This window comes from Halichoerus grypus, chromosome 5, assembly GCF_964656455.1.
Source record: "Halichoerus grypus chromosome 5, mHalGry1.hap1.1, whole genome shotgun sequence".
Taxonomy (NCBI): domain Eukaryota; kingdom Metazoa; phylum Chordata; class Mammalia; order Carnivora; family Phocidae; genus Halichoerus; species Halichoerus grypus.
In genome coordinates, this window is record NC_135716.1 from 29,869,778 (window position 1) to 29,897,035 (window position 27,258).

The following is a 27,258-nucleotide window of genomic DNA, read 5'->3' on the forward strand; positions in this document are numbered from 1 at the left end:
TCAAATGAGTTTTTAAATATAAAGGAATTGAGTTTTTAAATGGCACTTACGTTAGTTCACTTGGCAAGCATGAAAACTCCACCATGTGTCCGGCACTGTGTTAGAAACAGAATTTACAGACCGAAAGAAAAAAAAAAAAAATGATGGCAGAACAGAAATGGGTCTGTCTTTTCCATCTCTCATGTACACAGCACATGCCTTTAACATCTACTGTGCTATGTTGCAGTATTTTGTGAGTGCCTCGTGGCCCCCTCCCTTTGGCTTTTACACCTCCAGGACAGGGAGTGGGTATTATAATTTTTTGTTCTTGGTCTGGTACAATACCTGGCAAGTGCTCCATTTTTGGAGAATGCTTGGAATGAACTGTTGAACTGAACTAAGTATAATTTGAAAAACGTTATAATGGAGCCTGTATGGATACGACGGAAGGACAGGAGAAGCTTACCTACCCTACTTTATTTCTTGGCCAGGGTAAGCTCCCCTCACCAAATGACAGCCCCATCAGATTGCGTTTGGACACAGTCTCACTTGAACAGTAATTTTACTTAAACCAATATTGGCAGTGCTCGCTTGGATTACATTTTTGAGGAGACACTGTAATTTAGAAGCATGTAAGTTGGCTAAACCACGGTCTTATTTCTGAACAAGGCCTTAAAGTACAGATTTTTATAGAGACCCATGTTTAGCAAACTTTGGTATTCCTGTTTTCTTAAGCCGTATAGAGTTTTCTAAAGTTCGCCAGTCTGTTGAATGATCCTATTGGTGTTTTAAAACTCATTTATTGATAAAATTAACATAAAGGTTTTCCCAGACCGTTAATACAATGGCTATTTCTGGGAAGCAGGCCTGATGTACCATTCAGGTAAATAAGAGGATATCTGTATCTTATGCACCTGTTTTGAATTTTTATTTATAATGAGAATGTTTCACTTTTCTAAAAAGGAATTAATAAGGTTGATGTGAATCCCACTTGTTTAAGGATGACCAGTTGAAGAAATTTCTGGGAGCGTGGATACAGGCTGGAGGGGAAAGCCTAGAACTATGAGGCTCCACAATGGTTTTCTCCAAAGCAGAAGAGTTAGTTCTAGAAGTAGCTGAACAGGACAGGGAGTTGTGGATGGGGCTGGAGATGGTGAGAAGAGGTTTCTAGGAAGCATGTCAAGGAGCAGATTGTCAGGGTAGGTGGTTTATGCTGTTGCTTTAAAAAGCTTTCGGTTCAAAGGTGTTGGTGGTTAGATGAGTTGTGTCCGTTTAGGCTGCTGAGTGTTGTGGGCCGCCTGCACTGGTTTTTATGTTGTGGTGGAGTCACTGAGACCAGGAAGGTCAGCGGAGCTTTGGATGATGTTACGACTTGGTGCCAGTCAAAGTTTTTGTTTAAATGCTTTGTTGAATAAGAAATATTTAGGGATTTTTCCCCTAATGACTTGAATGAAGGAAAAGCACCCTTGAACATATGGAAACAAAGAATACTGGACAAGAGATGGTCAAACAGTTGTGTATTTTGAAGGCTATGGTAGATTCAACATTATAAGGGGTATAATTTCATGCACATAATTTTTCAGAATTTCCAATTCTGAAAAAAATGGGGATGGAGTACTATTCCTTGATTCATTCTTACCATTTGGAATCAAGAATTTATTTCGGAACATTATAGCGTTATTTTCTGTAAATTTAAGCAAGTCACAGTGTTCATTGAAATAACTTCTGTTTTAATACATAAATGCATTACAATTACAAAAGATTCATATGATTCAGAAATAGATAATTTTTAACCTATTTCAAAATTCCACCACCCCTTTCCCAAATTAACTTCTCTAAGCTCCTTCACGAGTGCACGCGCGGTTTTCTCGTACCATACTCTATATCCTGCAACTTGCCTTTTTCACTTAATGATGGATCTTAGAGCTTATTCTCAGTCATTGCTCATAATTCACCTCATGCTTTCTCCTGGCTGAAGTAGTCTACAATTTGAATGCGTCAGATATTTATTATACTTAAATTTGAGGACAAATAATTGAGCTTTCTTTTAGCAGGATTTATGCCTGAAGAAGTCCTAAGGGACTTGACAGAGAATGATAGGTATTTCAGAAATTCACGTTCTATGAACTGGTATCAGGGCTATGGAATGAAATGAGGAAAGGGTGCTGCAGGTAGCAGTCAAGATTAGCAGAGGACCTTGTAACATTATTTCCAAATGCTTATTGCTATAACTTTTAGGCCAAAGAGCTTACTGGTGTAACTCATGTTTTAAAGAAAACTCAGACTTTGTAGATAACAGCTGATCTATGAAGTGTACAGTCCTCTTTTCTTAATATAAATGCTTTGTTCTGTTCACCCCTTAGTTTTATCTTTGGAATGTTTATCATTTCTTGGAAAATAATTCAGCTAGTAGGAAGGGCTGCTTGCTTTTCTAAAAAGGCAAGAAAACCAACAATTTGTGGACATGATGGTCATGTGTTTTGACCATGATAAGAAGCTATTGGCCAGCTATAGACCACTACTTCATTATAATATTTAAGATTACAAATGCACATTTTATGGGGTGATAAACTGTTCTTTACCCACCATCCTCCCCAAAAGAACAGTAGTGTAATTTGACTATGGACTTTCACCCATACATAGTTGGTTTTCCAATTGTAAGTTTGGTAACATTTCATAGATTGAGTTAGCTGCTTCATGGTGGCCATTCAATGCATGAAGACCTGTGAGACCCCAAATTGAAAGGTGAAGAGTTGCCATTTTCTTTTTATAGGTCCAGAACCTTGTCATTATTTAAAACGTAATCTATTTCAACAAAACTTTTTGACTTTATTTTCTCAATTTTCAAAATATTCAGTGATTTCATGTTTTGGTTCTATTTTCTATTCCATTATCTCTCTGCTTACAGGAACAGTCCATCTTAAGGCTTTTTCTGAATCATTAAAGGACCAAATACAGTAGTGGCATTCAGAGGCTTGTTAAGTGAATAAAAGTGTTGCCATGGAGTTTTCATAGAGCTTTATGTATTCTTAATTGCCATCAATTAAGTCTGTTATAAGTAATATGTACTATAATCTGTTGAAAATCTGAGCTTTTAATTAATCCTCCAACCTCCTTTTTCTTTCCTCTACTTGAAGAGTAGAGTATATTTATTTTCACCTGTGCAAGCCAATTCTCTCTGATCCAGATGTTACTAGCCTACCAGGGAATCTGACCTAGGATACTTAGCCTTTAAATTCATTCTTCTTTTTACACTTTGTTGTAATGTGTGTGGGTTCGTGGAAAAATACGTGTTTCTAATCTGTTGTTTCTATGTGCAGACTGCCTATTACAAGCCAGTTGATTTGCATATGCCATTACAAATCTTCACAACAGCCTCGTAAAGTCAGTGATGTTCCTGTTTTATACAGAAGGAAATAGACACTCAGAGGCCTGTTGTTGTTAAGAGCGGAGCTGGGATTCAAACCCAGACCTAGCAGACCTAAAAAGCACTACTTTTTCACAAACTGCGACTAGTGAAATTCTGTTAGTGCATTATAGAGAAAAGATTACAGATTTAGAAGGCAATTGGTTTGGGGGCCTCTCAGAATCAGCTCAGCCACTATTAGCTGTGTGACTTTCTCTTAAATTCAGGTTCCTTATTTGCAAAATAGGGATACCACTGCCCACCTTGTAGGATTATTATAAAGACTAAATGGAAATGCATGTAAAACCTTTGGCATATGGTAGGTTTTCAAACTAGTGACCTACGCTACCCCTCCAAGTTAAGACACCTTCTGCTGAAAGTAAATGCCAGCACTAACCAGCATTAAACAGGATTTTAATTTACTGTCCTGAAACAGAAGATACTGATTAGAATATTCCCATTGTGTTTTTCACTATAGGTTTTTTGAAGAGCAGAACAGATTTCAATCCCAGCAGCAATGAAATTTGTAGTGGGCGTGTTTTCTTTTTCTTTTTAATCCTTTGTTTTAATCTCATTTGGAGTTGCAAAATTTTCTGAAGGGTCTTATGCTGCCTAAGGCCTAGGCTGGAATGCTGTCTCAGCCTATTGATGTGGTGAGCTGTTGGAAGAGGTAGGAGTGATTTAGAATGTGATGGCATTAGGAAACAAATGAGTTGAACGCATATTTCTTTGACTACTAGAATTTCGATGGAGCTAACTGGTAAATTTGTGAGTGTTATTTGCAAAACAAGTAAATTTCTTTGACTGAAATTTTCTTTTTCTCTTTAAAATTGTTTTTAGGATGCAGAATAGAAAACTGTGATTCTTGCTTTAGCAAAGACTTTTGTACCAAGTGCAAAGTAGGCTTTTATTTGCATAGAGGCCGCTGCTTTGATGAATGTCCAGATGGTTTTGCACCATTAGATGAAACCATGGAATGTGTGGGTGAGTAGTTTTTCATGTAACTTTCAAACTTTTATTTTAACACCTGTTTCTTGAAAAATAATGCATGCTGGATATATTCAACTTAAAAACAAATTGGTTCTCTTGTTAATTAGAACTGAAAATTATTTAAGTTCTTTGCTGACTTGCTGAATTTTTGGGGCATCAGGACATCGGTAGTCTACTAAATCTTGCTACAAATTTGCTAGTTGTGTGTTGGCTAGTTCAACTATTTAAGTGCTGGTATGGCTTTATCATCTGTAACACATAACCTTTCTTACCTTAAATTATTAATAACTGTTAGAGAAAAGCATTTTGTGTAGAAGAACAAAATTTCCAAGCAGTACCATGTGGTTAACTGTTCTATCACTTTTGTTATGTAGCTTAATTATGGAGCTTCTTGTTTAGCTATTTAAAAAAATTGGAAAGAAATTTTTTGTGTAAAATGGATTTTGTTGATGATTGCATGTTGCGAAAGTATATTAAAACAATGTTTTACTGAATTTATCTAGAATGCATAACTTAATATACATATGTACACTGCTCATGAATAATTAGGAATACACATTTTATAAATTTTATACTTTTGGAGTGTTTGAAAAACACTTTGATATTTTTATACAACTGATGAAAAGGTAAAGATCTATAGTACCTACATTTTGATGAATACCTAATCGAATGAATCTAATCTCCAGGTGTAATGGAATTGTCCCCACCCCCACCCCCAAATTTTATTTAACATATTATACATCTGATATGATCTATAATAGAATTACATATTATAAATGAGACTTTCCATCACCTTAAAATGGAGACTTAAAAAAAAGCAAGAACTTCTTTTCTGCAGAAATATTGTTGAAAGAGTCTGTAATTATATATTTGAAGGTTTGCAGAGGACACCTTTAAATGACAGGTTTTTGAAGAAATGTGTACTTATGTTCCTGTTTATGTGTGGGTTCATACATTCATACAGGTGACACTCTATTTAAAAAGTCACTAGAACAGAATATTCAGAATGTTGAATTTGCTTTTGAGAGGCAAGATCCACCCCCATTACAAATGTTAAGTGGAAACTCTTAAAAAATCCTTAAATATAAAAAATTACAAATAGAGTCCTACACGCTTCCCTGAATAAAAATCTTAAACAGCTTTGAAAAATCTCAGAGTAACCACGATGCCTGCTGAGATCAGAAATGCTAAAATACTGTGTGTGGATTCCAGGCCCGGGTCCTTATCTGCTAGGGCATTTTAATAGTGAATTTGGTGAGGAGGTTTAACTTTGCATATTTTTATCCTTTTATTATCTACCTCAGGGGTTTGGAGGATAGCTGACATTTCTACCATATGAATTTACAAAAGGAGATGCTAAAAGCTTTTACATATAAACAAACATTTTCAAATATCTGACTGTATCTGATTATAGTGAGATAGAGCACCAATTTAGGGAGTGAGAAATACATACAGTGGTTTTTAGATACCTATTGAAAGAATTGAGATAACCAGAAAATGCAAAATAAGCTCCCTGTCCTTTTCACTAAGTACTGACTTCCAAAATAAAACTAACATACTTGTGAATTACTATGGGGGCATTCAGAATTAACACGTAAAATTATGTTTTCTGTCATTGTTTGAAAAGAGGATCTTTTCCTGTAGGTTTTAGCTGTTGAATCTTTTAAAGAGTATATATTTCTGTGTCTTTAGAATGGACCAATAGCAGTCCTTCAAAAAATGAACTAAGACAAATACAAAGTAATAGTTTTTAAATTACTTATGTGGTAGTTGCTTATTGTAGATGAAAGTAACTCTATGGTTCAAAGTTGAAGCATCCAAAAGGGGAATACAGGTCTTTGTGGGCTGTACAACTTAATTTATCTGAAGGGGGGAGTGGGGAAACACAGCTATATAAATTTGATGGCAGCGGGGCAAATGGAGACGGAATTGTTATCTGTGTTTGTATTTTTTTTTTCTTTATTAGAAGGATGTGAAGTTGGTCATTGGAGTGAATGGGGAACTTGTAGCAGAAATAATCGCACATGTGGATTTAAATGGGGTCTGGAAACCAGAACACGGCAAATTGTTAAAAAGCCAGCAAAGGATACGATACCATGTCCAACCATCGCCGAATCCAGGAGATGTAAGATGGCCATGAGGCATTGTCCAGGAGGTGAGTTTAGAGAATTCCTGTCCTGCGTGGGCTGTGTGCTTTCTGAATTCTCCTCCCCCCAGAGCATTCATCCACAAAGGAAACCTAATAATATCATCAGTGACAGGGTAAAATTTCACACTGTACTCACTTTAGAGACAAATGCTTAAATTGTGAAGAATATAAAGTGAGTATTTCATTTTCATGATGCCTCGAGAATGATTTAGAAGAGTGCATGACAAATGAACTTTCTAAAATGAGATTTCTAGAAGAGAGAGAGAGAGAGAGAGTGTGTGTGTGTGTGTGTGTGTGTGTGTGTGTGTGTGTGTGTGTGTTGCTGATGTACCATAAAAGCGGGTTCTTAGGAAATCAGGCCTTTGCAGATGTTTCTCTGAGGGAAGCGGCCAACTTTCAGTTGAGAAGAGTTTAGATTAGAAAGGTTTATGAAATCTGTAAAATCATCTGCATCGTTACTAGTTGAAGATGACAACTTAAAATAAACTTGCCCAAACACTGGGAAGAATAAATGTTGTCTTAATGTTACCACAATTAGCCGGTTCCCTTTGTTTTGATAATAATTTGTAGAAAACAGCTACTGGTATGTGTGTGTTTATTCATGTCTTTGTAGTAATTGTGCTGATTTGCAGTAATTATTCTGTAATAACAGGATTCGGCCCATTTACAAATTAGGAGAAGCGAACATAGCTCAGGTGCTGGAGGAAGCCAAGTCAGGGTGGGGAAATGCAGTTTTTAGCATTGTCGCTGTGGTTCTGAAAGCATCATCGCTTGCTCTCATTTTAACACTAACAGATGCTATGTTGCCAGAGATGAAGTGGGGATTTTTCTAGTGCACAAAATAGAAAAGCAAAAAAGAAAGTGGTGTTTGGAAAATTGCCCTTGAAAATAATCAAAACGTTTGTTTGCCTTCATTCTCACTGTTGGTGCATAGCTTTCCAGCTCTGTGGCTGTAGCCCAGAAAGAGAATATATATCTGCTTAAATGGATTTATATTCCTATCGGGCTTCCACATAGGGACGTCTATGATCCATGGAGGAAGACAAAGCTTTTAAGACTTGAAGACTCCGGTTGGCTTTTGAGAACTATTAGATCCAGATTCAGAAGCTACTATGAGGAAGGCAGCTTTCCCTCTTGAATTAGTTTTGCTTTTCTTTGCCGGGTCTTTGAAACAAAGTTTTTTTGGGTCTGCTTTTCACTAACAAGGATGGTTTTGTTCAGTTAAACTGAGTATTTTTCAGTCAAAATAAAAGAAAATATTTTCTTACAAAACTAATAAGCCACTTCTTGGATAGCTGAGAGCATTTAACCTGCAACCTTGTGCCTAAAAACAAACCTGATGTATTCAGGTATTGGAAATAAAGACTTTCTTTGTTGTATATTGTTTATGTAACTACCCCCCACCATTCCTCTTCCAGCAATGTGGTCCCCCAATTGTGGTTTACGTTAATAGCAAAAATTAACCCGAAAATGCTCCTATAACAAACATGCTTATGTGTAACAAGAACCAGCATGTTCCCCTCCCCTCCAAAATTATTTTGACCTAGCTCCGGTCTTGCTGGAGAATTTTGTAGATAACAGCAACATTGTTAACCTCTAATGTTTATTGCATTTTTATATATTTTTTGCTTCCAGCAACAGTATACTGTCTTCATAGAAGACATAACCTGATACTGTCAGCGTTGAAATTATGTCAAAACAAATGTTTGTGTGTCATCTGCTAATATCTTTCTGACAAGTGAACTAGTAATGAACTCTGATTTAGCTCATATTTAGGTTGTACCAAATATTATTTACTAGGAGAGAGCAGCTATCACTCTAATCCCTGTATCTACATTTTCAGTTGAATAAATTAAATATTTATATAACCTTTAAAGTTAGTAGGTTAAAAGGTGAATTAGAATTTGTTGATTGGTTTATGTTTTGTAAAAAGAAAACAAAAATAGAATTGTTGATAGAAATGGAAAGTTACTCTCCAATAAAAACTTTTGTTTACAGGAAAGGAAAAGTAGAAAATTAATTTTGGAACTTGAGCACCAATTGATAAAATTGGCATAACTTCCAGTGGAGTATCCCACCTTGCCTCAGGTGAGAGAGGGAAAAGTTCCTCTCTTCCATAGGTCATGGTGATTAATGGAAGAATGGAGAAGAAAACCACTTTAACCCATTTTACATCTTGACTTGATTTCAATGATCTGCTTTGACAAACCATGCAAAAATGTAGTCGTAATCAGGTTGGGAATACAGGCATTTTTCAGATCTTTTCAACATATGTATGGATTTCTCTCCTGTTGGAGCCAATCTTAACCTGATTGCACACAAATGCAGCCTTAACCTCCTTCACACTAAAGCACTAGCACATTAAAATCAGCTGCTTTTGATTACTGGAAGGCATGAGTTAGAGGTCAGCGAAATGGAATAGTCACTAAGTGTATAAGATATTACACTGAAATCTATTAAAAACAAGACAATAAATGGCTATAAGATAAAAAAAAGTATATTTTAGCTTATTTTTTTCTTAATTATTGCCTGCTTATTTGCTTTTTCAAAAAAGAAAGAATATCTGGCAATATCTTAAGTCGTGGATTGATTTACACTTGAAGTTACTCAGTGTTCATTCCCTAACTTTTCTTCTTGATTAGTTATCTTTTTCTTTTATTTCTGATGACCTACTTGCAGAGTTTTTTGGGCTTTTCTGACACTCATTCTGGTCTGGCGATCATGAGATCTGGGTCTCTGCACCCTGTCAACTCATTAATTCTGTGACCCTTGGCAAGTCACTTAACCTCTCTTGGCCTCTATTTCCTCATTTTGTAAATTGAGGGTATTGGGGGGGGGTGAATTTCTAAGATCCAGTCCAATTCTAAAATCCAATGATGCTAAGACAAATTGCCAAAAGATACTGGCAAGTTTTGTGGTTGTCACATCAGCCCGAGAGTGTTGTTCATGACAAAAGGACTGAATGCTTTTCCAGTAGCCGTACTGTGCATTTGCCAAGCCTTTCGCATGTGGCAGTTTTTCACCCTCATCCTGCCACCTCACAGGTAGTCAACCCTCACAGACTAAGCAAGGCTCCTTAAATCGGCGTGTGACCTGTGGTTTAGCCACAGAGATGGTAAGAGGCTAGAGAAAGAAAAGAGAGGGGATCATGAAAGACTGTGATAAAAGGAGGCAAACAGTGAAAAAGAACAAGGAGTGTAGGAAACCAGGGCACAAAAGAAAGGACTACTTACACATGAAGATGGTACTCCTTGCCCATACCTATCTTGCACTCCTCTCGTTCCCACTTGAGCACACTAATTAATGGAATTCATTCTGGAAGGATTGATTAATTCTGTTCGTATATAACCTGGAGGTTCAAATGGGAGGGGTTTCTAGTCTGGACCATGTTGTACATTAGATAATCTAATAATAGAAAAATATAAACATGCCATTATATTTAAATGACAAATGGAAGAACAAAATCATGGTGCTGAGGCATGGAGTCAGAAGATGTTCATGTGCAGAGGGAATTGTCATTTGGGTAACTGTAATCTTCAGGATTGGCCAACATATTCTGTCCCATGTGTATGGCATTCCTTGTTATTTTTTAAGGTCCCATGACAACTAATCTTAATTTATCAGATATTATTGAGCACTGCTATGTACTAATCACTGGTCCAGGCATGATACTACTCAGAGTCTCTACAGAACTTTTCTAGTGGGAATCATGACAATAAAGAAGTAAGTGGGGGAATTCGTAATTTCATGTGGAGATGGAGACTGGCAAGAAACATAAAGCAGGATAATCTAGTAAAAGATTGAGATGGGAGTGTATTATTTTATGTAGGGTATTCAGAGAAATTGAGGGAGTAACATTTGATCAGAGATCTGAATGAAGGAGACCTTCTGAGGAGCTAAGGAAAGATTTTTTTTTAAGCTATTGACGCAATGGTTGTTTGTGAATGTCCTTGATTCTCCCAAATTACATTAGGGAAGAGGAAGGAACTGCAATCTGGGGAGGCTCTGACTGGTCCAAGGCAATACATAGCAAGTTTCTAGTGTTAGGGCCAAGAGCAGAACCAGAACCAGAACTTGCTGCCTAGGAAACCCAACTTGTTCCTTGTTCCTTATAATAAAAATCCAAGATAAAGCTAGGGTTGTCTATTAAAGAAGCCAACTTTAAACTGTTTCTCCCCCAACCCAGACACATCATCTTAATTTTGCTCTACAAATACTTAAAAAAAACAAAAACAAAAAAAACCAAAAAACCTGGTGCCCTGCCATTACCACCCCCTCCCAATATCTTCCAACTTGAAATAGTAAAACATAGCCTGAGGGTCATTTCATAAACACCAAAGTATTGAACCACTGGCTTTGCTTTGATTCAGCCGCTCTTACAAAGACCCTCTTCTTTAATTTTAGCGTCATTGGTCCTCATTTTGTTGGGGTGGGGGGGGAAGTGTGACTTCCACATTATTCTTTCCATCATTAGTGTTTTGGAGTCACCCTCTGGGCTAGCCCCTGAGGCCACCTTGGATTGAGTCACGCTCACTCACCTCTGCCCTCTCATTCCCTGGCCTGCACAGCAGCTCTGGGGATCTGAGTCCCACCGCCCACATTTTGGGCTCTGTGCCCAGCATGGCTTTTCTCTTTCTGACCCAGTCAAGCAATCAGACTGATAGCGTAATTTAGGTGATGCTTTGACATACACTCTGATCGCTTTCTGTCTCTTTTGCTTGTGGTTGCCTCCACTCACCGGGCCACAGTTATTAGTAACATTAGGATGCAGTTCTTTAAGCCCTCGTCAGATTTTCTCAGATTTCAATTTGAAAATAACTCCTTCCTCTTACGAGACATTACTTGACCCTCATCTACTTTTTTTTTTTTAAAGTGGCTTTTAACTTGATAACAAAAGAAGATATTATTTAGCAACTTAGAAACTTAATCTCTGCAAACATCTACTTTTTAAGAGGCAATAGTAAAAAGACCCCTCTAATCTTTGTTTTCTGTATATAAACTGACAGCAACATGTGGACTAGGTATTAGATAATACTAAAGATGGTTGTGGATCGTGATGGATTGAACTGAGAGCAGGAAATAAGCACATTTGCAGGAGGATAGGGTCAAGAAAATATGCTTTAGACATATGTTCTTTATTTCTCTATATTTTGTTTACATTTGAGTTGCAATTTATGTGGTCTGTTTTATACATGCCAGCCTTAAGAGTAGTTTGGAAGAGAACGGATAAGAGAAAAACCTCTTCTAAAAATTTCAGAGTTGGCAGGAACATGGGTACTGGGGTTATTCTGTGAAGAAGAGAGCATCTAAAGAGGGGGTTCTTACTGCCTCTCTGCTCTGCTAAATAGCTGATGATTTGTGTTAGTCACTTTAAGCAGGTTGTACTATATTTCCCAGGTACTCTGGATACATGGCAGCTAATAGTAATGTTTATGGAGATTATAAACAGGGACGGTCACCCATAAGCAGCCACATTTTAAATGCCAATGTATACTTATTATATAAAATGGACATTTAACAAAGATCCACCTGTCTCTAAATGTTTCTCTTAGTAGCTACAGTGTCCAAAATTCCTGCCTCAGTGGTCTGAACAATGAGCCTTTAGGCAATGTCTTGGGAAGTGCTCCCGCCCTCTTTGCCCCCTTGCCTATCCCTTTTTAATTTTTAAAATTTGTTTCCTGGAAAGTGGATAGGCATCATATATAACCTGGAGCATCACCACTGGGACCTGTCGGCACTGGCGGCGGTGTTTTTGTGTTTGTTGCTTTTTAGCAGTGATTTCTTTCAGATTCACTCATTCTCACATTTCAGAGGGTGTAAGGGTGTAAGGCAGGAGAGGGACAGAGAAGCGGGCTCTAATGCAGTGTGCACTGGAGAAGAGGAAAATTTGTGAGGGCAAAACAAAGTACGGTCTTGGACATAGACCTAAAAATCTAAGGGTGTGCAAAGCACTGATGACTTGCAGTCTGAGGGAAGGGCTAGAAGGCCCGTTTCCCTGCCAGTTTCATTTTGAGCCTGTCTTGGTGCCAGCCTTGCTTGCCCAAGGGGCTGGGGAGCGAGCAAGTGAAAGAAGCCACACCTTTGTGCGACTCTCGACAGCCTCCCATCTGGGAGCTCTACTAGCCTCATTTAATTACAGTCCGGGGCAACATGTCCTAGTCTCTTTTTATGGGTACTTGTAAAAAGGATTTCTCAACTACACATGCCACTGATGTTCTGTGTGTAACAAGGCAAGGGCAGGAGAATTCCAAAGGGGCCTTTCTCTTATGAATTTGACACAGCAGTGAGCTACTCTGATCTTAATGTAAAATATATAAAGCATTTTTTACAACACTCTAAAATAAAAACAACTTTAATAGGACACACATGGTGTCAGTGGTTAAGATCTACCCCCCCACCCCTTTCCAGGGGAGTTTTTTTTTCCCTTTTGAGATAAGAACTCTGAAGTATAAATCCCCTAATGGTTTCTTAGAACAACTTACTTTCCTCATCAGACACCTCTCTAGAATCTTTAAATGATGTTGATAAAGAGGGTGCAGGCGGTTTACTCATGGAGATTTCCTGTAAATACTTAGCCAGCTACTAGACTGACCTAGAGCTGTAGTTGCAGATATCATCCAGGATCAGGAGGCAGAAAGAAAACATTTCAATGGAAATAATGACAGAGTTTTACTAAAACTCAGCATGACTCATGTTGTCATCATACAGAAGTGGTTAAGATGATAAAATTACTCTGTGCAATAGAGTGGGGCAAAAAGGTTCAGGTGGCAAAAGTTATTACCATTAATTTAAACTAAAAATGTAAAGGCAGTAGGTTTTGCTTTACAATTGACCTGTTTATGTAGTACTTGGACCTACTATTTCTGTGTGTCAGTATCATTTTCTTCTATTTGAGGACTTTGGAAACTAGGAATAAGATATTTGAACTTGTATAGTCAAGAGACATTTAATTGATGTTATGCCCTTATGTCCTCCATTAGTCAAAGGATTTAATAACAATGTAAAAAGATATTTAATAAAATTTAGACATCAGAACTAGGAAAAACTTATAATAGGAGCTCAGGACTAATAAAGAAAATAGACCATATGAATATATGTTGGTTGAAACAATTGAGCCAAAAATTTGACCTTGGGTTTCCTACCTAAGGCAAAGAGGAAAAGTTAGATATGGCTCTCTCTATCTTAATTTCAAATAAATGATTAATTATAAAATACAACATAATTTAATAATAGCTCCTGGGGGAAAATCCGTTATCATATATATGTATATGCACACAACATACATACATAAACATATTAATATACACATATGTGCATATGTGTGTATGTGCATGTATATATATACATATATATGTGTATATATATACATGCACATACATATACACAAACATGAGTACCCATTCCAACTTCTAACACATGAAAGTACGTGTATGTGTGTAGGCAGGGTAGGACCTGCATCATAGAATTAATGATTCTTACAGGAAACATTTCAGTTCCACAGAGAGACAAACACTAAACAGATTTCTCAAATGAGGAATCACATCCAGAGTAATGAATGGTATGGTGGACAGTGTCTTTACCAATATCCGTATCCCCAGCATATGTTTTCAGAAGACAGAAGGCATCTTGGGAGTGTTTATTCCTCAACGTAAGCTGAAGACATAATTGCAAAAGTTGACTCTCTACTGGCCTGGGCAATATGAAATATGGAATCAGGATTTGTTGACTTATCAGTTATATTTGAGTACAATTGTCCAGTAGGTTCTTTTAGTAAATATTGAATACATTTAGAACTTCATGGTATCTAGAGAATCCAGAAAATGTATATTTGTATTGAGGGTCAGTTACCCTTTGAACTTGTCAATAACTGTGGTGTCTTTTCTATATAGTAAGATGTCCTTAAGTAAGATCAGGAGTTGCAGGGGCACCTGGGTGGCTCAGTTGGTTAGGTGTCCCGACTTGGTTTTGGCGGGGGTCATGATCTTGGGTTCCTGAGATCAAGCCCCAGTTCAGGCTTCTTACTCAGTGGGAGACTGCTCGAGATTCTGTCTCCCTCTCCCTCTGCCCCTCCCTCTGCTTGTGCATGCATGCTTGCTCGCTCGCTTGCTCTCTCTCTCAAAACTTAAAAAAAAAAAAAATCAGGAATTGCGTATTTAGATGAGTTATTTATTTCTAGTGACTTATCTCAAACCTTGCGCTAATATTTTTAATAGCCTTTTTTGTTTTTTTGTTCTCTAAGGTTGGCCTTCAATTATTTTAATCTGTGAAAACTATTTGATATGAGAGAACCACATAGATTTTGTGTAAATGCTTACTAAGTGTAATTGACTTTATTAAAATATGTTGTCAGGTACCTTCTGATTTCTCTTTTGAGCCTACTTCCCCAATATAAATCAGGTAGTAAGTCTGGGGCTGAGTTTCTAACCAACCCATGATTTTTCCATTGCCATGTCTGTAGGTTCATCAAATCAATTATTTAAACATCTATTAACACCTATGTTCTAAAGAAATGGGCAGAGTAAGAGTGATACAAACAAAAGAGTTTATAGTCTCAAGGAAGAAGAAAATGCACATTACAAAATAACAAAAAAAAGCAAGGTTGAATTTGTAAATATAGGCATTGTTATAGGCTCTGATATTATAGAAAATAGCATTTTTAGCTGTTGTGGCCAGGAAATGCTTCCTGAAGAACAACATTTACATTATATTTGGGAGGGGGGGTGGAAAACACGCTTAAAAAAAAGGGAGGAGATCATTTTTTTTTTTTAAAGATTTTTATTTATTTATTTGAAAGAGCAAGAGCATGGAAGGAGAGGGAGAAGCAGACTCCGTGCTGAGCAGAGAGCCTGACGTGGGGCTTGATCCCAAGACCCTGAGATCGTGACCTGAACCCAAGGCAGACGCTTAACTGACTGAGCCACCCAGGCACCCCAAGGGAGGAGATCATTTTAGACTGAGAGAACATTGTGGGGAAAGATACAGATGCCAAAGGGTGCCTTCTGTGTCCCAGAGAGGGTGAGCAGAAGAACCTGGCTGTGGCTGAGTTTGTCAGGGGCAGTTACAACAGCTCACAGCAAAACTATCAGTTGCATACTGATTGTGAAGTGCTTCTATGGAGAGGACAGGATTTTTCATTTTACCTAGTCCACCGTGGAGAGCCATAGGGCACTTGAGCTTTGGAGGTATGTTAGCAGAATGCTGGTTGAAATGGAAGTGGCTGAGGTTGTGTTGGTGAGGTGGAAGGAAGTGGACTTCCCATCCCAAACCTGGGGCAGGGCATTCAGCAGAGTCTGACTGTGGAAGAATTACCAGAGAATACTTACGGGTTCTAATGTTTATGCATTTTTCTGTTCTGCTTGCTTTTCTAAAGAGTGCAGGCTTTGGTCTTGACTTGCAGTCCACTGTGACCCTTCTATCTTTTTCTGCCAACTTTCTTAGCCAAGCTATTCCCCAGTTTGTATTAGTGCAGTCTATTTTTGTAAAATCTAAGCACATTTTGCATTCACCCTAACTGAACTATATTTACTTTCTAACTGCTACTTTCATTTGCCATTTACCAAGACCCTTGGATGTATTATTCCCTATTTTCTAGCTTATGATGTTAACCTCCTGATGGATTTCCCTTACAAGCCAGCTCGAAGTACTCTGAAAATTTAAAGTATATCCATTAAAAATTATTCAAATCAAAGATGAAAATGTTCCTACGAGGCCCAATTTCAGTTGTATAATCTAAGGTGGTTTTATCTAGCATGTTGTTTACTAGCCACTGCGTGGTGTTGGGTTGAGAAGGATTCTGAGTTAAATTCTGGGTTCAGGGGAAAACTGTATAGTTATCAATTTGTGGTGTTTACAGCATAGAAAACAGTGTATCGTGTATTCTCCCTAATTCTAATCCTTTGATGATTCCTGCTCTTGGCTTTCTCTGGTCTTCCCTCCAACCCCCCAACACACACTTGGATGTCTTTGACAAAAATTCATCTAGCTTCTATTTTATACCTGTAGTGATGGTGGAGGATTGTATATTGGGGGGGGAGATAGCATGGAAAAATAGAGGAAAGAGTTTTAAATTTGATAAATCCTGGTTTTCATCACTTACTAGTTGAATGACTTTGGTTAAATTTATTTCCCAAAGTTTAGTCTTCTATGAAATGGGGATAATATGTTGCAGGATCATTGTAAGGAGTAAATCAGCACATATGGAAATAGGTCTTCTTAATCTACATTTTGCTGTAGTTCTGTTAATTCTATATTTTCCATTCTTCCCATAGCTGGATTACTCTTGCCTCTTTACTTTCCTTTGATTTCTACCCATCTCATGGCTTCAGCTGTGAAATCATCTTCCCTTTGTGCCCCAATCCCACCAATTTGGCTGTTGATAGTCATCTTTCCCTAGATGTCTTGCTGGCATGTCAAACCAAGCGTAGCTAAAACATTCCTTGCTGTCTTTCCAAAATCTAATTTCTCCTGGGATGGCTATCCTTCCTAAAGGCACCTCTAGCCTCCCAGTTACCCAGGCTCTCAGCCCTATGTTTGTGACTCTTCATACGATTGTAATGAGGATTAAATAACATTTAAAATAGTCAAGGCTCAGAAAATGTGGATTGTTATTTGCTTTTTTTTTTAAAACATCTACCCAGCTCTGTTTCTCCATTGTCCCTTCATCTTTATTTCTGTGGTCTCCACTTGAAGCCTTTTTATTTATGTAGAAGATTGCAATAGACTTTTGTGGGCAGAGAGGGTAGAGGTTAATTTATATTCCAGCTAATAACAGCTGTGGCAGCACATTCTAAGCTGAACTTGTTTCTCATTTACGGTCCAATCTAGCTGGTAAGATGGAAACATTGAATTCTAAAAATGGCTAGGACAGCCATTGAGTGTCCTGATGAGCACAGGACCTAGTACAGAGCAAGCCCCCAGTGTTGAAAAGGATGAAGTTTGCAGGATGACTTGGAGAGGTTAATGCTGGCTGAGGAGGTGAGACTTCAGAATATAGACCTGGAATCATGGGAGGATTTGAATAAGTAAAAATGAGTTCAGGGTGAAGGGGGAAGATAGGACGAGCAAAAGTGTGACAAAATGGGATGTGCATAGGCTACCCTTTTATAAACATGGGGAATCTGTTGAAACAACACATGTATTAGGAAGCAAACAGGAAAAATTGGGGCAAAAGGTGTAGAAATAAGGAGAAGGAATGAGCTCAGCAGATACTTCAGAATCAGGAAGAGTGGGTTGCCACATTAAGCCTCATGGATTGACCAGTGCCAGAAGAATTTGAGACAGACTAAAAAATTATCACAAGGAGAGGAAACCTCTGCCCATTCACGGTGATTCGTTTATAAACTGCAAGTTGAGTAACTGAGTATTCAAAAAGAAATGAAACCCTGGGTATCACATCTGATACATAGTTTTGATCAACTAACCACCAGAGTGATAAAGTCATGAGCCCAAAGTTAGGACCATGGGTACAGACGTTTAACAAATCCGGTGACGTGTGTTGCCTCGCTGTACCTAAAGACGTTTTTGCTTTGGAAATTCAATTTCTTAAACCCATTTGTAACAGTAATTTAATCTTGCGGAAACTTATAGAAGGGAAGGAAGCGCTAGACCTAGATTGAAGAGTGGTCACACTCTGTTCCTTGCGGGAAAAAATGGTGTGGGTTGACCCTTAACAATGCAGGGGTTAAGGGCTCCGACCCTCCACACAGTCAAAACTCCATGTTTAACCTCGGACCCCCTAAAAACGTAACTACCAGTAGCCTACTGGTGACTGAAGGCCTTCCTGATAGCATAGTTGATTAACACATATTTTGTATGTTAAATGTATTCTATACTGTATTTTTACAACAAAGTAAGCTCCAGAAAAGAAAATGTTAATAAGAAAATCATAAGGATGAGAGCATTTACAGGGCTGTACTGTATTTATTTTTAAAAATCCTCATGTAAGTGGATGGGTGCAGTTCAAACCTATGTTGCTCAAGCGTCACCCGTGTGTGGTGGTTTCTCACAGCTTGCAAGGAGGCCAAGCAGGTTAGGGATCTGACCTCTCACCCCTGGTTGAATGAGAGTAGCTTTACTTTTTTCTCTGTTACATTTTGGAGGTTCAGCATGGGTCTTCCTTTGAAAAACGAGCATATCTTATGAAACAAAACTTTAAGATGCACTCCTTCATATCCCTTCCTTTACGTGTTTGAAGCTAAGGCGCAGAGGTGCCCAGTGAATTACCCAGGCTCCCGGTAAATGGTAAAGGCAAAGCTCGGTTCCTGCTTAGACATCAAACTTAGAGCTCTTTCTCCATGTGGCCTTGTTGTCTCTCAGCCCATAATAATCTCTGGGAATTCCTCAGAGGTAATACAACTAGGATTGTTCATGTTATCACATATACATCCTCTATGGTGACTGGCCTTACCTTTTTGCAATATTTTCTCTCGGAATGGTAGTATAACACTTAGCATGGACTGAATTCAACAACATATCTACTGTTTGCAGGGGACTCTGCAAGGCACAATGATGGTCCAATAAAAACAAAAAACCTCTCTTCAATTAATTTATAGTTTTTCATTCGGATTTATAAACTCTAAGTTAAAATGGTATAAAGTGGGTAAGCACATGATATGCTCCAAGCACAACTTTATTGCATCTTGAGCTACCTGTTTAACATTTTGTTCAGTAGATATTCTCTTCTAGGAGAAAATTCTGGCAGGTCTCACATCTTTTCTGCTCAATTTTGGTGATACAGCCCTATGGTCACTTTTAGTCATTGATATAGTCTTACTTTAGTTATTAGAATGTCTAGTCTGAGATAATAACCACAATTAGAAACTTGAATTAGTAATAATTGGACTACAAATAGAAAATGTATAACAGACTTTGGCTGACATGAAGTCTCTTTTCCAAAATACCTATGGATAGAAGAGTCTGTTTTCTAAACCACCTCTTTCCTGAAAATTCTAAATTAAATGACCCTCTGATGAATGAAATGGTAAAAATGCAACTAAATGCTAATCCCTGGAAGATGTATATTATGTCGACTTCCATCCCTTTCTCTTTTTTCTTTCATTTTATGTCAAAACCTGGAGAAGGAAACCACATGCCTCTGTCTTGCGTGTATGCAAAGATTTCTTGTAGTATCCCTGTATTTTCAGGTTGAGAGTGGTATTGCTAACTCAAGTAATTTAACGTAATTTCTGCCTCAAATGTCAAGTGTCTGTTGCATTTCAGATCTTCCTCTATTTTGGTATAATTGTCAAGTCTGAGCACACAGATTGACCTGATACAGTCCTCAAATATGCTTTGAATTAAGAGTGATTTGGCTAGCTTCTGTAGCACTGTTTGAAGCGGTGCACTCCCTTGCTGTTACCAGTTTGCCGCTCCTTTATCAGAAACATAAGACTTGTATATTCCAAGAACCACTATGTGAAACTTACCACCAGGTGGATGACATGTGAGCATATCTAGTTGCAAAACTGTAGCATTGCTAGTAGCCTAATTTGAACCATTCCTTTTATGATAGTTTACATTTATTAAGAACTTGCTTAAAGGAGTTCAAACAAGGGTGGTGACCTCTTAAGCAGCCATATCTTAAAACTTTAAAAAAAAAAAAACATACAGCCCTCCAATTGCCCATCTTTTATGCAACTTTTAGTACTTAGTAACAAATGATTCCACAGTCAGTATTATGCAATGAATGCATAATTAAAGAGAATTGAAAATTCAAAATATGTGGTCATTTGTTCCCTTTATATACATTTGCACATGAGTGAGTGTGTGTGTGTGTGTGTGTGTGTGTGTTGGGGGAAGGGGGATGAGAATTAGTGGTTTCAGCACTGCATTTAGGGAAATGTTCAATGTTGCGCTAGGCATTTTGTTTGACAGTTGTCACATTGTTTTCATTGTCTCTCCACTTTTGTTTATTTCCCTGCTTCTTAAGCAGGCTGATGAAATCTCATCAGCTAACTGGGATTGAATTTTGATGAGTGCCAAGTTGCTTTGATGAAATCTAGTGTAATTATGTTAAACTCGATTTTATTTGGCTTTAATGCTGGCATTTTCCATATTGAGAAAATTAGTGCATTTGTCCGCTACTGGAGATAGAAGCCCAGTGAGAAACAAAGATAGCTCAAATCCAAAAAGCAACCACAATTTAAGTTCATTTTATACCTTTGTTTCAAAACTAGCTTGTCCATGCATTCAAACTTTTTATGTTTCAGCATCTGTTCTTTTTAACAACAAAGTCAGAATTAGCTATTAGCCAAAACTACCCTAATCCATGAATTAGAAAAAGAAAATAGACAGTTCCTGGTCACCAGGAAAAACCTTTTGTGTCCTATTATCTGGATTTTTTTTTTTGGAAGGGGGGAAGGGGAGGGCAAAAAAGATTTTGGTACTTTAGGTACAAAGTATTGTTTCATTTATCAACAAAGGAAAAAATTGAGTTTTTATTTTATTTTTTTTTATTTATTTATTTGAGAGAGAGAGAATGAGAGACAGAGAGCATGAGAGGGAGGAGGGTCAGAGGGAGAAGCAGACTCCCCGCCGAGCAGGGAGCTCGATGCGGGACTCGATCCCGGGACTCCAGGATCATGACCTGAGCCGAAGGCAGTCACTTAACCAACTGAGCCACCCAGGCGCCCGAAAAAATTGAGTTTTTAAATAGCACTTCCTAGTGTTATTTCAGGCTACAAATCTAATACTGTACAGGAGTCGAAGAATTTTAGAATCCAAAGACTCTCAAATTTAGATCTTAATTTCTGATACTTATGATGTAGAGGAAATTAAACTTGCTGACATTTTATATAATTAAGTAATAACGTTGTATCTCTTAGGAGATCATTATGATGCCAGAATTTTAAGAAGTTTGGGCATTAGGTCGTGGTACTGCAATACGGTTTTCGGGATGTTCACATAGGCTGAAATAAGACATTTAACTGCTCAGCCAGTACATTTACCCCTCCTACCAGGAGGCCAGCAACCTTCTGTCACCAGTGCTTCTAAAACTGGCTCTGGAATTGGAAGAGACATCCCACTTTTATTCAGTAACCATGAACAGCCCAGCTACTCTGGATGGTTCTGGGGGAGCCTGAGTTGTTCTGGGGACACTTAGAGATTATTCTCTAAGTTTTTTGCTTTGAGTTGTTCCCTTAAGTTACTATAGAATTCTGACGTCTAAAGCCTGGCACAAAACATCCCTACTTTAAAATTCTTACAGGTGGTGATAGTTTAATTGAAGTCAGATAATTGGTGTCAGGTCATTGAAGGCAGCTCTGTGGCCCTGGGAGAAAGTTATGTATGTTAAATTTCTTAAAAACCCTGTGTTTTGTGCCTTTATATAACTGAATTCAAATGTCTTTTCCTTTTTGTGTTTTTTCCTTGGTCAGTTTTCAGTGGGCATAATATACCAGATTAATTAATCACTAACTATAAGGCATTTACTTCTTTACTACATATAGAGTGTTCAGTTAAGGACTACTTTAGAATTACAGCATTCCTGAGTTTGCAAACTGTGAAACCAAGCAGGTTTCTATGTGTGAACAGAATGGGGGTCAACAAAATGCCGACTCCTCACTGGTTAGGTTTGTGTTCTGACACCCATATCCACTGGACATGAACATTTGTCAGAGTGGTATCTATGATGATGTAAATTTAACTGTATTTTATATTTTCAGTAATCCACGAAATATCTGGCAGGGGCTATCTTAATGGATTTTACAGATGAAGCCCAAAACACAAAAATGGTCTGTGTTTATTATTTATAATGTGTAGGAACCACCTTTACGTAAATGACTTCGAATCTACTTGTTACAGTGGTGTGTGTGTGTGTGTGTGTGTGTGTGTGTGTGTTTGTTTACTATTAGGCTGTTGGAGCGGTTATATTATGTCATCATCATCATCTAGACCAAAGATCTGGCAAGACTTTTTGTACACCCAAGTTCCTAGACTTTTATGCCGATTGATTGAGAGTAAGTCTACCACAGAAGATAATTTCTAGATAAAGAATGTAGGAGAGTGGCTTCCACCAGCTTTGTTCTCAGCTTCCTTTTTGGATTCTGACCGTGACCAATGTCACAGCCCCAGATGAACTGCAAAGAGTTATTCCAGGGTCTGGGCGTAATTGTTGTCTTCTTGGTATAAGGATTCCCTGATCCAGTCTTGAGGGGGACTGATAAAATTTGCATTTTCTGCATGGCTTTTCATTATAGTAGGTATTTTACAAACCATGAGCCATAAGGATGAAGTGATTCAACATTCGAAAAAGTTTAAAAGCCACTGAAATGAAGGCAAGAACCAAATGCCAGAGGCAGGGAACACAGACACCTTAAAAAAGCATTGATGTCAGTTGCTGAAGACATTCATCAGGGATGTATATTAAGGCTTAAAACAAAACTTTCTCAGAAAGGAGTTGTAATTTGTGTCGTCAATTGCTAAAACAGTTCAGTGTATTTGATTCTGTCTCATTTCATCTCTTTGTCAAAACTTTTCAAATTGCTTTTTCTATATAATGAATTCTTTTTCAAAATCGTGCTTGTTTCTTCAGCTTTCCAAGTCCTGTAATTTTTTTTTTTTTTACTTTTGAGTGTAGTTGACACACAGTGTTATGGTAGTTTGAGGTATACAACACAGTGATTGAACAACTCTGTACATTACGCTGTGCTCATCACCAACTGTCACCATACGATGCTGTTACAAGAGCATTGACTGTATCCCTTATGCCATGCCTTTTACTCCTGTGACTTATTCATTTGGTAACTGGAAGCCTGTATTTTTTTTTTTTAATAAAAATTGCACCTACTTAAGGTGTATAGTCTCCTTTTTATTTGGTATCCTGATTCTCCATTGCTCACTAGACCCTACTTCAGGAAGGGCTTTGTTGAGGCCAATCCTGAATGGCCTTGGGCCAAGATGCTATGAGCCAAAGTCTCCAATGTGCAGACACAGTTAAAGGTTTTCTAAGAGAAACAGACGATCTGACTTTTTAATTAGAAAACCGCTCAAATCCACACCTCAGTGTCCTCTCCTGAGGCTCCTAAACCAGAATTTAGGGTATCTTTACTAGTGTTTTTCTTTTTTAAAACATGCAATAAAATGTAGAACCATAGCCAGGGGAGAGATGAAAGGGTAAGGGGGTGTGTCTCAAGGGATTGATAACAGGATTAGAACTTTGTAGAAATCATTTGCATTTCTGGCTAGCATCAGTTACAAAACACATGTACTTAACTTGGATGGAGCCATGAACCCTGGTGTGTTACATTTCAAGTTCCTTTTAGGCAAAATCCAGCACCTTATCTGCTAAGCAGAAATGACCATCTCTGTGAAAATTTAAGGACTAGCCCCAAACGCAGGAAGGAGTAGACTAGCCTGGGAGGAAGTCCACTCGGGACAAAGCCCTCTCTAGTCAGTTCAGTGGCAAAAAAGCATGACTTCTTTCAAATTGTTTGTAGACGACATTGAAGATGATGTTACAATAGTGAAATCAGAAGGTTCTCAGGTGGCTACAAACTAAAACATTGAAGAAGCTATGTTCTCTGTTGACTTATAGGATGCCAGTTTGGATCTGTTGGTAGGAGAGCTCTACTTAAAGTTGTCTCTGGTTCAAAGGTGATATTAAGCAATTGTGTGTTTTGTTTTGTTTTGTTTTTAGGACAAAAACTATATAGTGGAAAGCACATAAAATCAGCATTTTGTTTGTAAAACAAGCCACAGAAAAATCAAGGATTGATTTTACTACCAAGCTTGTAGCACGCACTGGACATTGAGATTCTAGATCTTTTTCTTGCTATGTTAACAGAATGTGGGCAAAATACTTGGCAGTTAACTGAATTGGCATCTTTTGCTGCATGTTCGTGTATGGCTGGGCAGGTCCTTCAGGGGGATCAGTAACACAAAGATGACAATAAGTTTTCGAAATGCTACTTTTAGCATTTCAGGCAATGCTTTTGAAGACGTTCTCCATTCTCCATCTCCAACAGCAAAACAGAGGCAGAGACACAGAGACAGCCGCACTGTGAATGCTAATTTAATTAAAATTGCTGTTCTGTATAACTCCCCCCATAATGAATTTCTTAATCATTGTGCCATTTGGTCTAGTAACTTTTTCAGCCCCACCGCCTCACCACAGTTTGTGATGGATCAGTTGTACTACCAGGCCGTCAAATGTATTCAATTTTGGAAGCAAACACTTCATGGTTGTTTAAAAATCCAGAGTATTCACATGGGGAAAGTGTGGGAGGTTTCAGGTTTCTGAAACATTCTGCAGAAAATGAAGTGATAACAATTCCTGCCGGTGGCCATATGACTCAATCATAACTGGAGGAAAAAAATGTTTGTTTAGGCTTGGCTGGAGTTAATAATAAGCCAGAATTACAATCTTATTTTTGCTTGCAAACATGTTTCCTTTCTCCGTGACCCCTTTCCTCATCTTCTGTAGACACATTGGGCTTTCCTGAGACCTGCCCTCACTCTTGGAGTGATGTTCAAATATGTATTTTGTGCTGATTCAAGGTTTTGTTTTCATATTCTCCCCGCCCCCCCCCCCCGGGTCATTAAGAACACAATACCGGCATAATCTCAAATCTGTGGCCACAGTCCAGAGTCAGCCTGTGCGATGGCAAAATGTGAGCAGTGTTGGAGGTGTAAGCAGACAGAGGGAGATGCTGGGAAGTTTCTCATTTCAATTCCACGACTTACTGCCTCAGTTCATCAAAATTCTTTACTCTCAAGGATTGCGGGGTACATTTGGCACCAACATGTGCTAACTTGAGCTTTTGTGGTGTTTAAATTCCTTCTCAGCTTGGCTGGCCAGATCTTTATTTTATTTTGGTCTGTAGGCACATCTGTCACCTGTCTCTTCAGAGGTTATATGCCTCTGGGGAAGGACTCCTTTTTCCTGAACCTGTGCTTCATGTTTGGCTTCTAAATACTTTTCACATTTCTATAGCCACAATCAGGTGAGCTACCCAATTTTTAATCCATTGGGTTGATGGGCTGGGGAGTTATGGCCTGTTTTATTGTATTTATTTTCACTAAGTGGGTGGGATATTGTAGCTTTACTAAATGACCTTCTGTGCTGATAGTGTTGTGGGCAGAGAGACTGTGTATTTTGAAAAGAAAATCTTTCGTTTCAATATGTTAAGTAATTCTGCAGGAATTTAGAAATGAAAAGTTTAAGATAATGTATTTTAAGGAAGCATTTGCCTAGGAAAATGGTGGATAGTTGTAAACTGTCACAAGAAAGAAATTATTGGAACATTAATGGTTTAAGCTAATTTCTTAATATTTTCAAGCTCTGAATCCATGAAGACTTTACTATAAACCAAAGCAAAATATTTGAATTCATAAACATGCAGAACCAATGTTCAATGTAGCAGAACCAAAATTTTTTATCTGTGACAATAAAACTCCCAAGCCTATTAAATGTTTTCTCTCTTCTAACTTGAAATTTAAACTATAAATGACACTAAATTGTGATGTAATAAGAATGTGTTTGATAAAGCACTATACTGCAATTTCACTTCAAGTATCCTATTGTGGACAGGTTCAGGATTCTAAGCAGAGACAAGAAATATCAGTCTTCATATACCTCAATCATATTCTCTCTGTAGATTTTCTTAACTGGTCTGCTGACTATATGGAGGAGGAGTGCTCCCTGTAATACGGGTGAAATACCCAGTTGCTAAAAGGCTTGGTGAGAATAACGTTACAGAAAGGTTATAGTGTAGAATTGCCAAGTTTAGGTATCTAGGGGTGAATACTCTGGTGTCTCGCATGTGCATTGCCTTTTGCTCCTTGATGACTTGGCATCTCCAGTTGATGTCAACCTGTTCCACCACAGCCTGGGACTCCATTGCTGGTCACCTGCTCCATCTGTTTCTATTTTTCTCAGCCCTCAAATGATGGCAGGCAGAATCGCAAGGGAGTAAAGAGAGCCAGTGCTTCCCAGTTGGACAGTCCTGAGATCATCTTTCCAGGGCTGCAACTCATTAACTGTTGGCCCTTAGACACATCTCTGATACAGTTCTTTTCTGTAAAGTGAGGAAGATGACAGAATCTGCCTTTCAGGCTTGTGGAGCTTAAAGGAGAATGCCGAGCGTCTGGCGCATAGCTAACATTTCCTGTGTGCTCAAGGTTACTTATGTTAGTGTGAGGGTACCGACAACTTCAGCTGACCCTGGAAGTCTTGCTAGGACACTAGAGCTCTTCAGGTTCCAGAAGGTAGTAGAATTGTTCTAGATTCCTAGCTCTTTCTGTTAAACATGTAAACCTAGATTCTTTATTCATGAGGTGCAAAGGGCACCCATTCTGTCATTCAGTAGAGTGCTATTCTGTGGACCTGGTACATCAGTCCCAGGACTTTCTGTCTTCTGATTTTTGCCACTTGCTTGGGCTACTGCCCCAACTTGCTTGGGCATTTGTCTCTCATTGCCATTTCTGGAGGGACCTGGTCATGGTTTCCACAAATCTTGATAATCCTCCCGAGGGCGGGGGCAGGGAGAGGTTGGGCAGGGATAAGGACTTCTCACAAATTCAGGACCCAATAGGAAGCCATGAGATTATAAAACTTAAAATATAGGAATATGTATATTATATGTATAACCATTTTATAGAAATGAGAAGATGCCTTGCATGTTATAAGCCTATGGCTTTTTTTTTTTTTTTTTAACCATGCCTAAATTATAAAGTTGAACACTTAAGATTTTCCTGCATTTGGGAAGAGTTTTTTCTTTTTCTCAGTAAGGCTCCT

At 38.2% G+C, this 27,258-nt stretch overlaps 1 protein-coding gene across 3 annotated transcripts in view; it reads left to right on the plus strand.

The window, feature by feature from the left end:
• The window catches only part of RSPO2 (R-spondin 2), a 154,741-nt gene that overhangs the window by 99,269 nt on the left and 28,214 nt on the right, over positions 1-27,258 (plus strand). For all 3 annotated transcript variants that reach the window (XM_078072089.1, XM_078072088.1, XM_036093061.2), the window contains 2 exons: positions 4,226-4,369; positions 6,342-6,530. In XM_078072089.1, coding sequence (XP_077928215.1) covers positions 4,226-4,369; positions 6,342-6,530 — 333 coding nt within the window. The remainder of the gene's footprint in view (positions 1-4,225; positions 4,370-6,341; positions 6,531-27,258) is intronic.